Raw genomic sequence first — 15,159 nt, forward strand, 5'->3', positions numbered from 1 at the left:
ACGCAAGGAAGTACATACGTATCATGTCTGATGATTTGCCGCTACTTCGATGTGCTAGCGTCCTCTATCGTTTCGGGTAGACGCTGGTCAAAGACGCATGCCGTTCGACGACGTAAACAACGCGACTGCGCATGCGCCGTGCTTCCCCTCTGCGCTCTTGCTCTTGAGTCTTTCACTTTTTCCGTCCTACTTCCTTCGTATATTGTTCTCTGTTTCTCTTACGGGCCAAGCAACTGCCGTTTCACAGTGTTCTCGATGGTGGCGCTGACCTTCATAATGGCGACGATCTCACCGGTAAATCGAGATTTATCGCAAATTTTTCCGAAGAATCCCGATCGTTAAAGAAAGAAAAAAAACAAACAAACAGATGTTGATAACGGAGCAAGGATGGATCCTGAAAATATTACTCCATTTGAGAATCGGTCTCTTTATATCGTATTTCTCGTCGGCCAGGCACACATTGTAAACAGTTGAATATCCTGATGCAGTTTCATCGTGACTCACGGATGTTCAACGCTCTCCTCCCTCCCTCTCACGTGCTAGGAACGATTCTCTTTCTGTGTTCCCTGTGTCGTCGACCTCTGTTCTTGCTTGGAAATTGCGCCGAATCTGCCGTTCCAGCGTGTTTCTGTGCCTCATGCATTTTTTACCGCTCAAATTGCTACACATTGGCGACGCCGAACAATGACAGACCTCAGGCTAACTTCTTGCTCTTTGTGTGCATCTATTATCGCCGATGCCGCTCCAAACACGCTTTAGTAAACAATAGCACGCTTTGACGCGCGCGTGTACGCAGCGTACAAATAATACACGAATTCAAAACCAAGCGTAGAAAACGCTTAAACCTTTTTGAATATCCGCTCGTTTCTGCCTATCTATTCGTAAAATAAAAGAAATGGATGTCAGAAAGCGCGTGAAACTTTGTACTGTTTTTCGTGCGCCATTGTGTCGTTTCCAGAGTTTTCAAGCGATATCGTCTTATCGTGCCCCGCACTTACGCTAAAACTTCCTAATCTCTGTGCGTTCATATCGACGTGACTTGCGGGCCTAACTTCGACCATGATGAGGTACCCCATAACAAACCCATAGATTTCTCGTCACCCTGTATACTCCATGTTCGTGCGTAAAGCATTCGTGTGTTAAGGAGGGTCAACGTCCGACCCTCACCACACGCCACGGATCGACGCGCCAACACACAGAAGCCTGGTTTGTTTTGGTTTCCCGGGCATTACCCTTGCCTCCCCACTTCTTCGCAACTGACTCCTCTCTCTTTCTTTCTCCCTTTCTTACCCGCACCGACCGTATAGTCATCTCGTTCTTTCTCTTCCCGCGCGCACGATACGTCCGACGCTAGTGGAAGGTATATCGGCGTGTTATACGGTGACGACGCGATCTCAAAATGGGAATTGACATCGAATTAGCGTGACGTCAACGAACGTACACGATGACTAGGTAATGGTACCTGACGATAAAATACCAGAAAAAGAAGACATATCTGTATATCAATGCATTTCATAAATTTGAGGTTCGAATGAATTGAGCATTGCTATACTTCGATAGCTCGCTAGGAGAAGTAACGATGTAATTGTTTCGAAACAAAACGAATAGATAAGGAACGGTACTAAATGCAAGTTATCGAAAGGTCGAAGCAGTAAAGGATTGAAAGGAGGCACGGCGTTGTTTCCAAGGCAGTGAGCATGGCGAGTGTGACGCGCGGAGAAAGCGAGAGCTGTGTGGAAAGCAAGTTGTTGCGGTGCAAGTAGTTTCGGATCGATTTTCATATCCCGTGTCTCGTCGTGTTCGTTACGTTCACCTCGAACGTGGTGAACGTTTGATTCGCTGCTATCCCGCGGTGCACCTATACGCGTACACTACTCCACGATATACGCACCAAGTACTCTCGTGATGGACGCGAAATAAACACGCGGCTGCACCGCGAAGAGAGACCTTGCTTGGAATTTTCATTCGTGGAGGACGCAGTATGTATAATCGCATGCACGGTCCAATTATAAGCAATTCGTACGCCACGATACGAAACGAACGCTATGCGTGCGTGACATTAGCAGATGGATTCCAGAGGGCGTGCATGCTTGTGCGTGTGCACGATGCAGGGAGAGAAGGGAAGGAGAGGAGATCGTCGCGTAAACGAGCCTGAAGCCCTAGGGTAGATGGCCCCGGCGTGGTCCGATCCGAGCGGAGCCGCGTGCATCCCCATCTATCTATCTATACTACCGGCAACATGGTATCGCGGCGCGCGATGCACCCACGGACAAGACTACTCGCCTAGCGAACTCGGCAACCCTGCCAGCTCGCTTACTTATCCCTGGCTCACTGAAAAGACCGCCACACCATCCAGAGCAACACCGAAGAAGATCGTCTTTCTCTTCGGCTGGCAAGATTTACATCTCTCTTTCTTCGACTCACGGTACTCCTTTTGGATCATCTCGCCAATGGAACGGACCGTGACCAATTACATCGGTCGTATTGTACACCGTGTTGCACTCGATGCAACCTGTTAACACAGCCTCGTGTGTATATATAGCGTATACTACCGCGTATTACCATACACGCTTTACAGACCACCGTTTCTTTTTTTGGAAACGAAACTGGTCGAACGATTATGTGATACAAAGATCGGAGGATATTTTAGAAAGTCTGTTTACATCGTATCTACATTAGGTGTATGCGTAGACGTAATGATACTACACGTTCATCGATATGGACAGCCTCTATTCGTAATTATTAACCAACGTAACTGAAAGTCGACGCGCGTAAGAGGGGAAAGAATCGACGCTGACTTCTTCGGTACGAGGCAAGGCAAGGCAAGGCAAAGCAAAGGGAAAACATTGCCTGCCAACCGGCATAGAAGGTCTGTGACCTCGGCGATGCCTATGCTACGCCGTGTATACGCCGCTGGCCGCGTGTACCGTTTCAGAGGTGATGTCACGAACAGAAAGGTCCTTGAAGAACTGAGAGCAGCTTTTCTCGAGCGATTCTTTTCCTGTTTTATGGAACTTTGAAAACCGAGACACACCGGTACAACACGTTTTCCGTCTGACTCATTCGATAAACGGAGGGGAGATTCGCGTCATCGAGCCTCAACCGCGTTCACGGTATTTTTTACGATGTCAATTTCTACGATGGAAAAAGTTTGTTCCCTTTTTCTAATGTGATATTAATGGCGAGTTTTAAACTCGTCAACTGTCGCGTCGGCCATTTATGCTTGACGGTATTGACTTTGAAGCTTTGTGTAACTGTAGGGGTTTCCAGCGTGTTGTTAAGGTTTAGTTTCCGAGTTAGTTCAGGGAAAAGTAACAATAGCAGTAAATGATAATTGCAACTGTGCTGGAGCAAATAATATTCTTTTTGTAGAATCCACACGACATATTTATAATTAGAATTATTATAAATCTGAAGTTAGACATCTTGGAAACGTGTAAAGATATTTTACGCGTAAATTTAATTTTCATTTTTCTATATCCCTACTTTGTGAAATCAAAAGCATTTTATTGCTTTGTGAAATCTCTTTATCTGTTTCACCGTATTAGATTTGTATCAAGAGTTACAATTTGTAAACCTGGTACAGACTCGTAGCAAATATATTTTTCGATTGTGCGATTATTAATTTACGAGTTTAATAGTTCCATTGTTAAGTGTCTTTGATACACGTGTACTTCTTGGCGTACAAGAAACGAGTCCTTGAGAAGTAACTGTCACGGAGATATATGTTGCTATGTTCTCTTATCGCTATTCGATTCCGATGCAAGTGTACTATAATGTCGTATCTGGCTACATTTGTCACTCTCTAGCAGTGTTATCTATATTCAGCAGTGTTATTTAATATTTCATTTTATAGAATCACACTTGCAATATTAAGGGAAATTATGTAAGATGTATATTTTATCGACTAAAATTTGTGAATCATCGATGACCCACGCAGCGTGGAACATAGTTTTAATCGTTCAAAGCGTTCCTCAAAGTGTCGCCACTCGCGGCGTCCTTCGCTTTTAACCTTTCGTGATTTGAGTATGCCTGCAGGCGCAACCAATGTCAGACACGAGTCGTGTCGAAATTTTCAGCTGACACTGTCATACACGCATATAAAACATTCTCCCTTTTCCACAGCGAACATTTGCATACGATCATTCTCATGGATATCTTGTAAAAGTCAAGCGTATTTCGTTAACATTTCAAGATGTAATTACGCAAAACAGATTAAGGCGTGTGCTCCGTCACTTTTTGCCAACCGTGATATAATCTTGCTCGCGAACAATAAGTCTCTTAATTTATATTCAAAACACTGTTTCTCGCTACATTACTTCGAATGTGCATTACCGATAGTTCAAGCGTTTAATTAAGAGATAAGACGCACAAGGAAAGAAAGCTGTTAGTTGAATTATTGAAACCGAAAGATTTATATACACGAAGTTTCGTGTCTTCGTAAATCATTCGTTTTCGGAATAATAGAACTGTTCTGATTTCGTATTTCTGACGTTATATTTAACTAAATGCAGGAGAGATCGATACATTCAACGAACGTAGCTTTAGAATGTCTTCTATCATTATCTTTTTTTATTATTTACTGGACAAGTTGGAGTTCCTCTTTCTTCCTGGGTTTCGATAAAAGAGTATATAGGAAATTGAAGTAGACGAGTATGAAACACAACGCGTGTAATTATTATTTATTCTGTGAAGAATTATTGATTTGAAATTTCATGCTAACAACCGCCTTTCGTAAATTGCAAGATTTAGAGATTCTTGAAGAATGTTAGGTAGCATATTTGGCTAATCGTAAGACGAACAGAATAATCGTAAAACCTTAACCTACCGATTAAACACAAAACCCAACGAATTAAATAATCACCTAAACCTCTCGTGTACCTGCGATTCTTACGTTTTCCCGAAACCTAACCTCAAATTATAGGTATAAAATGACACGTTCCACGACATATAAAAAATTCCATATCTGCATCACCACGCGTGCTTGCATCGTCAATTTCCAATCGTCTCGCATCTCGAAACGGTCGACTCTCTGGAAAACAAAGCGGCATAATCATGATTTCGCGTCTGTTCCGTTGCGTGCGGCAGACAGAGCCGCGTGAAACGGTTGAAGGAAGGATCGCGGCACGATCATAGCACGACCGCGTGGCCCGACCAAGCGGTGTATCGTTCCTGGATCAATAGCACGTGATCGCGCCGGCACTGAGCTGCCGGCCCGATATAAACAAAGAAACGTGGCGCGCAGCGTACGCGCCGACTGCCGCGCATCGATTTTCGCCCGTGCGCCACTGTGCTTCGCGGGATATACGTACGATTCACGCTACGCCGCTCTCGTCGACGGACCGTGAGACGTCGTTAGAGGACGTCTGAAATCCTTCACGAAATATTTCGGCACTACGATCGAGACTGTTGGAAAATCATATGAAAGTAATACCGACTGTATTTGTCTGAAATTCGCGTTTCGCGAGTAGGTGAGTTTTGCTCGCGGATCCGAGGTGGATTCAAATTTTGTCCAACTTTGCACTTACAGCCGTATAGATTTCTGAATTAATCGTGAAATTTGGCTTGATTCGAACGTTCTCGAAATGTTGCATTTACGATATAGTGTGTTTGAGTTTCGAACGGATTTGCAACTCACTACTCCGAACAACTCCACGCAACAACTCTAATTGACTTGTTAATAAATTCTCTTCGCTCTAGATATCGAATTCTTTCTCTACGAGGAGGAAGATATGCGATGGATACTAAAAACGCTATCGCTTTAACGTTCAATCATCTTCGTATTTATCAATTCAACATTCCTATCATCGGTCTAACATTTGAAACAATCACTGTTATTCTTCTGACACATTATGAACTATGTTAACGTAGAAACTAACAGATGATAAATCTATTCGATCGTTTTGATTTTAGGCGAACGCAGCGATAGTGTTCAAATGCACTTGGCCAGGTTGCCTGGAAATCAAAGCAACTGTAGCGCTTATCGAGGAGCACGTGCGTCAATCACACTTGGGGTAAGTTTAAGCGTAGTACCGTAAGACGCAACAAGTCTCGTGAAAATCTAACGAGCTCTCGGCACACCGCGCTATATTTTATCGCGTCTGTTGCACGAAATCGTGTGCGCGACAATTAATCCTCGTTTCGTGAATATGGTCACAGGCTATCTGCAAGATCTATATCTATACTCTTTCGATTATTTATCTTTTCTTCTAACATCTTCGTTCAATTGTAATCAGAAAAGAGATACGATATCTTTCATCTTTAGATAAGCCATCTATCTTATTTGCCAACTTGAAACAATCCTATATTCGCCACATCTGCGCTACTTCCCAACTTACAATACTCAAAGTTGAAACGGCCCGGTATCTATCGCCGCGAGTATAATTTTTCAAAGCCTTCGCCATCCAAGCATTAACCTTGAACCAAGCGATAAGATAAAACTACTGGACATGCCAGACTTCGTGAACATCGGGAAGAGTAGATCGTTTTCGTTCACGCGCGAGCAGTTTGCGTATACGTTTCGCACGCGCTGATATAGGCGCGTTTAACGAGGATCACGTTTATTTTTCAGGCCGAAAAAGTCGAATGGTTACGATAATGAGGAAGACGACGACATTTCCGACCACGAAGAGGAATTTTATTATCAAGAGGTGGCGGTCGATCACATGAGTTCTCCGCCAACGATGTCACATCGAGACATGGCCAGGCCTCCGCACGAAGATCCGGAATACCAGAAACAGCTCCGTTTAGAAGCCACTTCTGCCACCACCAGCACAGAAAACGTGATGGTGGGCATCAGAGAACGGAACACTGCGTTCACCATTTCGCAATCGCCGGTACGTCGCATTACATTCGTGTTGATTCGGACTTGGACACGTTTATTGTGGTAGTTCGAGCAATTCTTCAAATCGAGTAATTTTTGAGAAGCATGGTTTGGCAGAATAAACGGTTGGTTTGTTTCCCAAAAGTCTGGAAACCATAAAGAAAAAAAGTTCTTTCGTTTTAATACACGCCGTGCATTATCGATCAAGATTACGTTAGTTGCTAAATCAGTAAATTCAAACGAGTTAAATAAACGCAGTCCAATCGTAGTCCAAACGTAGAAAGAACCAAATTACAAAAGCCCTCCCACGTGCGATTTCTAAAATTTGATTTCTTTTTCCACAAAACAGGGTACACCGATCAAGCACATAAAGTTGTCGCCCCGGCCGTTCCAGGCGTATCAGCAGAACATGGGCCTGTTGACGGTGTCTACCGGCAAGATGCCGTCGTCGCCGCGACGGATCCGCGGTGAGACGAAGAAATGCCGCAAGGTCTACGGTATGGAGCATCGTGACCAATGGTGCACACAATGCAAATGGAAGAAGGCCTGCAGCCGTTTCGGCGACTAGGCCAAGCGGCCGCCCCGTTCGTATGTCCGCGGGCGGAGACCGTCGCCGAGCCGACCCCAGAGTTTGCCAATGCTACGTTAAACTTCTCGCCAACTGCCAGCAAACAACAATTGCAAATTTCCACTACAGTCGAACAGTTACAGACAGCCACGAGTTGTAACAAGTCAAGTTACGAACGGTCGTCGTCGTCGTCGTCGTCGTCATCAATTGTGACGTTGTTGTCGTCGCGGCGATGGCGACCACTCGCTTGATACAGGCGCGATGAAAGCGCGTTTTCCTCTCGCGTGGTTCGCGCTGTATCATGGTCACGGGACAGCGAAGACGTATCCTGCAGTATCGTCCACCATCTTCCGTTCGACCGGATCCATATATAAATAGATTTGAAAAAAAAAGAAGAAGGCGCCAAAGATCGAAGAACGATCTCTGTGTGGTCTGTGATGTTCAGCGCGGCTAATATCGAACAGCGAAACACCACTTCTTCCTGTTTTTTCTTCTTATTCTTCTCGCTAAACCCGTCGTGTTTCCTCGCCGTTCTCCTCGCTTCTCTCTTTTACGGAAACGAGGCGATGAGAGAGCACGGGTCAAGAAAAATACGTCAATCCCATGACGGATGGCGGGTGGTTAGAAGGGCTGATCACGCGTTTGTTTACTACGTGGTAAAAAAAAGGATATAGAATCGTAAAGGAAAGAATCGTGTTTGACTTGGTCTAAAATACACAGATATATGTTGCGTTGTCGAGCGATGGTAGAGCGGAGAAGAAGAAAATCGAGTGTACGTTTAACAAAAAGAAAAAAGAAATAGAAATAGAAGATCGTTGACCGATCGTCGAACGATATCTTATCACTCTCGTCTAGCACTTGGCAAACTCCGTCAGGGTCTTCTTAGCCGTAATAAGGGGTTTTGATTAGTAGATAGCGAATAATTGGCGTACGGGACGAGGCGTCCTTAGACTGTCGCGCCCTCTCTGTCTCTCTTTCTCCATTCTTTCTCTTTGTTATCTCTATGTAGTCTTTTCTCTCTTCCTGTCTCTGATGGAATGTAAGAGGGCTCGGAACATGACCTCGCTTCCGGTTCGCCAAAAAACAAGAATTTTAAAAGAAAAAAAAAGAATCTTTCCGTGATTCGTTAGGTAAAGAAAAAAAAAAAAGGAAATAAAGGGACACGCGACTCAGGAATCGTACGGATGAGCACGCGTGCCTCTGAAAATATGTGCTGGTTCCCGAACCGACTCTTAGGTCATTACAATAGGTCTTCCTTCATCCGACGAGAGCGTCTAGGCTCCATTTCCTCGCTGGGCTCTCTCGGCTTGCCTTTTCGAGGGATGTCGATGATCGTCACGCGATCCTCGCAGAAAAAGAGAGTCCCCGTGGGTCCGTGTGTCACGCGTGCGTGTCCCACATCGTGGCCGTTCGATTGTTCGGCTGATTATTCGTCCGTTTGCCTCACGGTGGCCCCTCGCGTGCGTTCGCATACGCGTATTCGTCAACGAATATTCGCTGTTCTTTAGAAATATTATCGAACGTATATTCGCGTAAGATCATTTCAGATGGTCTTGGAATTGATGCGAGACGAAACGAATGAATATTCGGAATTAACGCGCATCCTGTCCAGAAAGATGATTGGGAACGGAATATTCTTAAAGCAGAAAAAGTTGTGTCGAAATATTTAATCGAAAGAAAATAACGATCGCCTTGAAATTTTTAATATGTATTCGATGAATATGTATGGAGGAACATATTTATTGGCGTAATGAACGTTTCATTCTCGTTACCCGAGACTGTTGCTTTTAAAATTTTCATAAATCCGCGAATTTATGATTCGTGATTTTGTATTCGCTGCGAGTCATTTAAGTATATTTCCAATAAATGAATATTCGCGCGATTCGCATCGTATCAATTTATCGACTCGCGTAAAAAGTCTCGCGTTTCGTGGCTTTAGCTGAAACATGAAATATTCGTTTGCGAATGGCACGTTTCGTGGGGGGTCGATATAGTATAATTTCTCTGTCGTATGTAATATAGCGTGGGGGACGTACGCGACGCGCGTTCCGGACGAACGGAAGACCGTGAAAACAAATCGAATATTCGATTTAACCGATTGTTCTTCCTTGAAGGACGCAGGCGGGCATGTCTAGAACGAAGATTCGCCGCGAACCTACAGGCAATTGTGATATTTTTTCTCGAAATTTTATCGAATTAATTAGGCGAATCACCGTGGGCCGATACTACAAATTAGGCATGAATTTTATTGGGATGACGATGGGTCGACAAAAAGCGACGAAAATAATACGACGTGTCGATAAGGTAATGGTTTAAAAACGCAGGAAAAAGAAAGAAGGGCAAACGCGCGGAAGCAAAATTTTATACACCAATTGTTATACTGCCAGATTAAAAAGTAATTCAATGAAACGAATAAAAAATTATAGGAAGAAAACAAAAAAAGGAGGTATAAAAACGAAGGAAAACGATTAAAACATCGTTTCGAGCTTCGTATACGAAAAAATACACACACGCACACACACCACGAAGATACCATCGTGTGTGTCAGGCTCAGGCTGCTTGCTAGCCTCCTCTCGACGACCTAAGACCGTGTTCGCCGATAGAAGGAAAAACGAATAATAAGAATATGAAGCTGCATGCACGAAATTTCGGTATAGATAGATAGGCTTCGCAGTTGAATCGATCGATCGATTGTACCCTAGCAGCGAGATTCTCTTTGCAAGATCTTGCTTTCTGATTATATACATATGTGTATAAATGCGTATATATATATATATATATATATACACGTGTATGTAGAACAATGAAAAAAGGTAAATGAAACATATAAAATTTGTGAGGCAGATATTAAACGTTCAGCAACTTCTTTGTCTGTCTATCGCGGGACGCTTCTACTTTAAACCAACATCGTCAAATGTGCTCCCTTCTCGCTTTCGATCGTTCGCACGACTCGCGCGTAACTTATTTACGAATCATCTTTTTCGGTTATCGAAAAAGACGATAATAGAATAAAGAGTAAAAAAGAAAAGGAAAAAAGGAACACACATAGAGAGAAAAAAGAAAGAAATCATTTGATCTCCATAAATTTTGCGACGTGATACACGGGTGAACTCGTACGCATCAAGTCTCTTGACGACGATATTATGTTCGCTTTGGAAGAGGTTGCTTCGAAACGTAGCGATAGATTTCGTTGTTGTCTCATCGACTAATTTAAACTGATTCTTCGTCATTAATTTATCCGTAATTATTGATATTATTAGGACCGTTGTTACTCGTTTCTGTTAACGAGACCAGCGTCTCGTTCCTCTTTTTTTTTTTTTTTTTTTTTTAAGGAACACCGAAACGAAAAAATTCAAAGGGTATTTCAAAGACTGTAGGTATATATTTAACGTCCGTTCGTTTCTTTCCCTCTCTATATTAATTCGTATTTACGGAGAGGAGACTACTTCCATCGTGTTAATCGATGCTCATTTTTCTAGTACAATTTAATCGCGCGACGATGTTTTTTCTCCTCACACACGTGTTTTATCTTTGTTTGCTCGCATAATTTTACGGTTTATATCACTCTCGAATCGTGTATCGATATTTAATATATATATCTATATATAATAGTTATATGTATATTAACGTTGTAAGTATATACATATATATGCCCGTTTTAACACGTTAACGTTACTTGAGATTAAGAGATTCGTCGGGCGAATAAACATAAAAAAAAGGGAAAAAAAAGAAAGAAAGAAAAGGGAGGAGAAGTGTCAATTACGGAGTTCTTTTTTGTGCAAAACCGTGTCAAATTCCGCGGAAAAAAGAAGAATCAGACCAATTATATTATTATCGTGGCGATACATTACGTTTTCTCGCGACACGCGCATACAGGCACATAGAATCATGTATTTCCGAACCAAAGACGCCGTCGTATCTCCGTTCGTGTTTACCAAATTTCAATCGATCTGTGGAGTTCAGGATTCTCTTCGTCGAGAACAAGTCGCTTAAACACAGTTCGTCATTATCGTACCACGAGGATAGTATAAATCTTGCGAAATAGTTCTTCTATTTCTTTCTCTTCTCTTTTTAATACTAGATACATTATCTACGTACTTAGAAAAAATCTATTTTCTTTTGTTTCTTCGATCGGTTTGACTGGTAGCTGACACATAACAATACGAAGACCGCGCGGTGAAAATACGACTGGTCACATCTTCGTTTGTTTTCTCACTTTTAATTTGATCTTTTCAATATAAAGCAGTTTGAAGGATTCGCCTTTTGCAAACAGATGATCAATCCACAATGTTTTTATAAGAATCAAATAATATTAACTTAAAATGTCGTCAAAGACTACGATAAAATACATTTTTAATTCCAAAACTAAACGATAAGATAATTTTCATATGGAATCGATCGACACTGATCGAAATTAGTCTACAAAATATATAGGAAATGCTATCGTGTTATCGTGTTTTTCACCCGTGGCCTTCGTATCGAGTCTCAGTGAATTTCCTGAGAATAGAATTTTATAGACGAATTAGAACGGCATAAAGTATTAGTCGATGTCACTGTGCTCGATCGAACGCAAGAACTTATGCCCGCTGATCCTAGAAAAAAAGAAATGATCAAGATCATTGAATCGTTATGATTTTACAAAGGAGGATTTCATAGGAACATTCTGAATGGAGAATGATTCCTCGTGAACTAGTTTGCGGAATGAATGTCAAGGAACAAATAAGCGAAGAAAAAATAGGAAATGAAAGTCGCGAATTGAGTGCAAGCTTGCGTGAACAAACCGCGAGCGTGCATAGGATAGAAAGTAATTGCCGTCCAAATAGGTTCCTTTTTTTTAATCAAAATTACCGAACCAAAATGGTTTCTCGGCCGTACGATTTAAATCGGCATACTTTTCCGGAAAACCACAGTAGGACGCCGAATAATGCTACGAGTGGAAGGAACACAAGGGATAGTTTGAAAAAGTGGATCACTTGATTATTGATCGTTAAAAAGAAATAGAAAAATATCGGAGGCAACGAAATTAGAACACTATATTGAAAATTTTGTAAAACTTCTGTTTTCTACAAAATATTTTTTCATTATTAGTACAACATTGATATATCATGCGATTAAGAATTTTTTACACAAAATCTTAGACAAAAATCTTTTAACTTAAACTTTCTTTTTATAGACAAATATTGTGTATATTTAACACATTTTTACGTATGTTTAATGTCAAAGAAGTGATTAAGTATTTCTTTTGCTAAGGCACTTTTAAGGTACAGCCTGCACACTCTAATATCTTAATTTTTATTCAAATTTTAAGCAGCGATACCGATATTTTTAGCACGTTACGAGAATAATTACTTTTCTTTTGTTTTTGGCATTATTTTTATTTCTTATACATGTATAGAAAATACACGTACCTCGCGGTCCCACAATTTTTTGAAATTTACAGAAATTTTGATAGATCGATCTTTTACAACGAGCCAAGTATGTAGTATTATTCGGCACAAGTCAGACGAAATTTTAATTTCTCTCGTATCCGTGTAGAAGAAACGGAAACATTGTCCTAAACGAACGAGCATTATCCAGAAAGGAAAAACTTGATTTTACCGTTATGCCTTTGAACAGAGAAAGGAGTTCGAACAAACTGACGCTAGATCATTTCTTGCGTGGAGAAGTGTCAGAAGCGAAAAGAGAATTTTGGCGGGAATTCAAGTAAAGGCACTAACGTGGAAACTCACAGTACAAGGTTAAACGATTGTGCCATCTGAAATGCCAAATATTCTCTGGTACTTTTATCTTAAAATAAAAATTCGAAGAAAAAAAAGTATAAAAAACAGAAAAAAAACGAAAAAATAACAAAGAATAACAAAGGTAAGTTTGTAGGAAAAAAAGCAAAAAAGATGGACATTTAACGCGAAAGAGAAACATTTAAACGCGATGAGAACGGAACGAGAACGAGAACTTAAAAGTTTCGTAACGGAAGCTTTACAGACTTAAAGATACCTCAGGTTTATTTCATATACGGAAACAACGGTGAGGCCGTTTTGATCGAAGCAAATGTGTTCCGGAAAAAAGCGGGACGACTCGTTTAAACGATAGACGCGTATCTTCGCGATCACCGTCTGTCGTACTGGTTGCCCTTCTCCCGTTTCGATCAAAGTGGCTAGCCGATAGGTACTGAAAATATATTTCATACGTATCTCCTCGCGAAGTAAACGTCAATATTACTTAGTCGAATTCGTTGCATCGAGTCGTGAACTCGATTCGTTATTATTGTAAAATATATGTAATCGCATTTAATAGATCGCCTGAAAACGTTCAAACGCCGGGGACGAAAACCTGGGCCCGATCATTTTCTGCCGACTATCCTCCAACGACAATATGAATGATTAGGAGAAAAAGAAAACGTCGTTCTCGCGTCTACAGTGTTGCCAGAATGGACGTATGTACGGTGATTCGATCGGACGATCGATTCCGATCGAATCGGTGGATTTTCTTCGCACGATGCTCGCAATTCGTCTCTCGCGGACCGATGTATCGTTGAGATCTCGCGCAGTGACAGCTGAAATGGCCGTGTAAAAAGAGTCCCATCGCCCCGTTGGCAACACTGTACGGCCGCGATAGCCGAGCATAGTCCGCGCGCGTATTAACCGAACATTCGATCGATTCGACAAGCGAGCCAATTAGGGGCGATCAAAATCCTATATTGAATGACAGCAGAGACAGCGATCGCCCCGGATAATCAATCCATGGGCTCTGGTGTGTCCCAGCACGATCGCCGAGATTCGGATGGGAAAGAAACAACAAAAGTCGCAGAGGAATTAAATGGCCGGGATTATCATACCAAAACGATCTCATATCGATTTAATGAAATGCAATTTTTGATCGTGCGGTCGACCGGGGGCGCCGTTCACACACACAAACACGGTAAACATATTACATTACATACAAGCATGCTGGATATTAAAGCAGCGACATCTTCGCAAGTGCGAGGAAAATTCATTGCATGTACCTGTTTAATAAAATCGTCGCTGACCGACGCGGGGCAGAAGGCGAGGCGTATTTATAAATTGATTTCGAATCAATCAAAGCAGAATCCCTTTTGCCGCTGGCCGCCTTTTAGACAGCGTTTGCACTTGGTCGATCGCACAAAGCAAAGACATATTATTAATAGTATATTATATTATATTATATTATTATATTATATTATATATATTATTATATATTATATTATATTATAATTATAATTATATTATATTATATTATTACCATTATTAATTATTAATTTTTATTGATTATTATTTCCATCGTCATCGTCATTATCATCATTTTTAACAAAAAAAAAAAAGAACAAGCTATTAATTAGCATCACTATCGGTAACGATCATGTGAATGTCAGAGGAAAGGAAAAAGGAAAGGCAAGATAAAGATGCGCGAGATTCTTATCGACGCGTTATAAGGAACTTGTTAGTATTATGCAATACTCCGTGCATCAATATGTATAACAATGGATTAAGCTATCCAGCTATCCAAGACGTATTATACAATTGACCATAAGATCCGAAAGAGGGCTGGCACGGCGTGCAACCAGCGACTCTTATCAAATATTTACATCCGTATATCGCTGCAGAAGCTACTATTTATCGAGAAAAAAAAATATAGTGTCATAGGTTAACGTAAAAGCTGCTGTGGTTATGTCACATTATACAACGCCTGAACGATTCGAACATATATCATCCGTGGAACGAGTCATAGATGGAATAAAAAAGATGGAATT

At 41.5% G+C, this 15,159-nt stretch overlaps 1 protein-coding gene across 1 annotated transcript in view; it reads left to right on the top strand.

Annotated features, from left to right (window-relative positions):
- Positions 1 to 14,665, top strand: part of Glut4EF (Glucose transporter 4 enhancer factor) — a 94,341-nt gene extending 79,676 nt beyond the window's left edge. Inside the window, exons 6-8 of the mRNA XM_069114347.1 lie at positions 5,914 to 6,014; positions 6,572 to 6,836; positions 7,173 to 14,665. Of these exons, the coding sequence (XP_068970448.1) occupies positions 5,914 to 6,014; positions 6,572 to 6,836; positions 7,173 to 7,391 (585 nt within the window). The 3' untranslated portion in view covers positions 7,392 to 14,665. The remainder of the gene's footprint in view (positions 1 to 5,913; positions 6,015 to 6,571; positions 6,837 to 7,172) is intronic.
- Positions 14,666 to 15,159: the final 494 nt, after the last annotated feature.

The sequence above is a fragment of the Bombus flavifrons genome, chromosome 5, assembly GCF_040668555.2.
Source record: "Bombus flavifrons isolate JBK064 chromosome 5, iyBomFlav1_principal, whole genome shotgun sequence".
Taxonomy (NCBI): Eukaryota; Metazoa; Arthropoda; class Insecta; order Hymenoptera; family Apidae; genus Bombus; species Bombus flavifrons.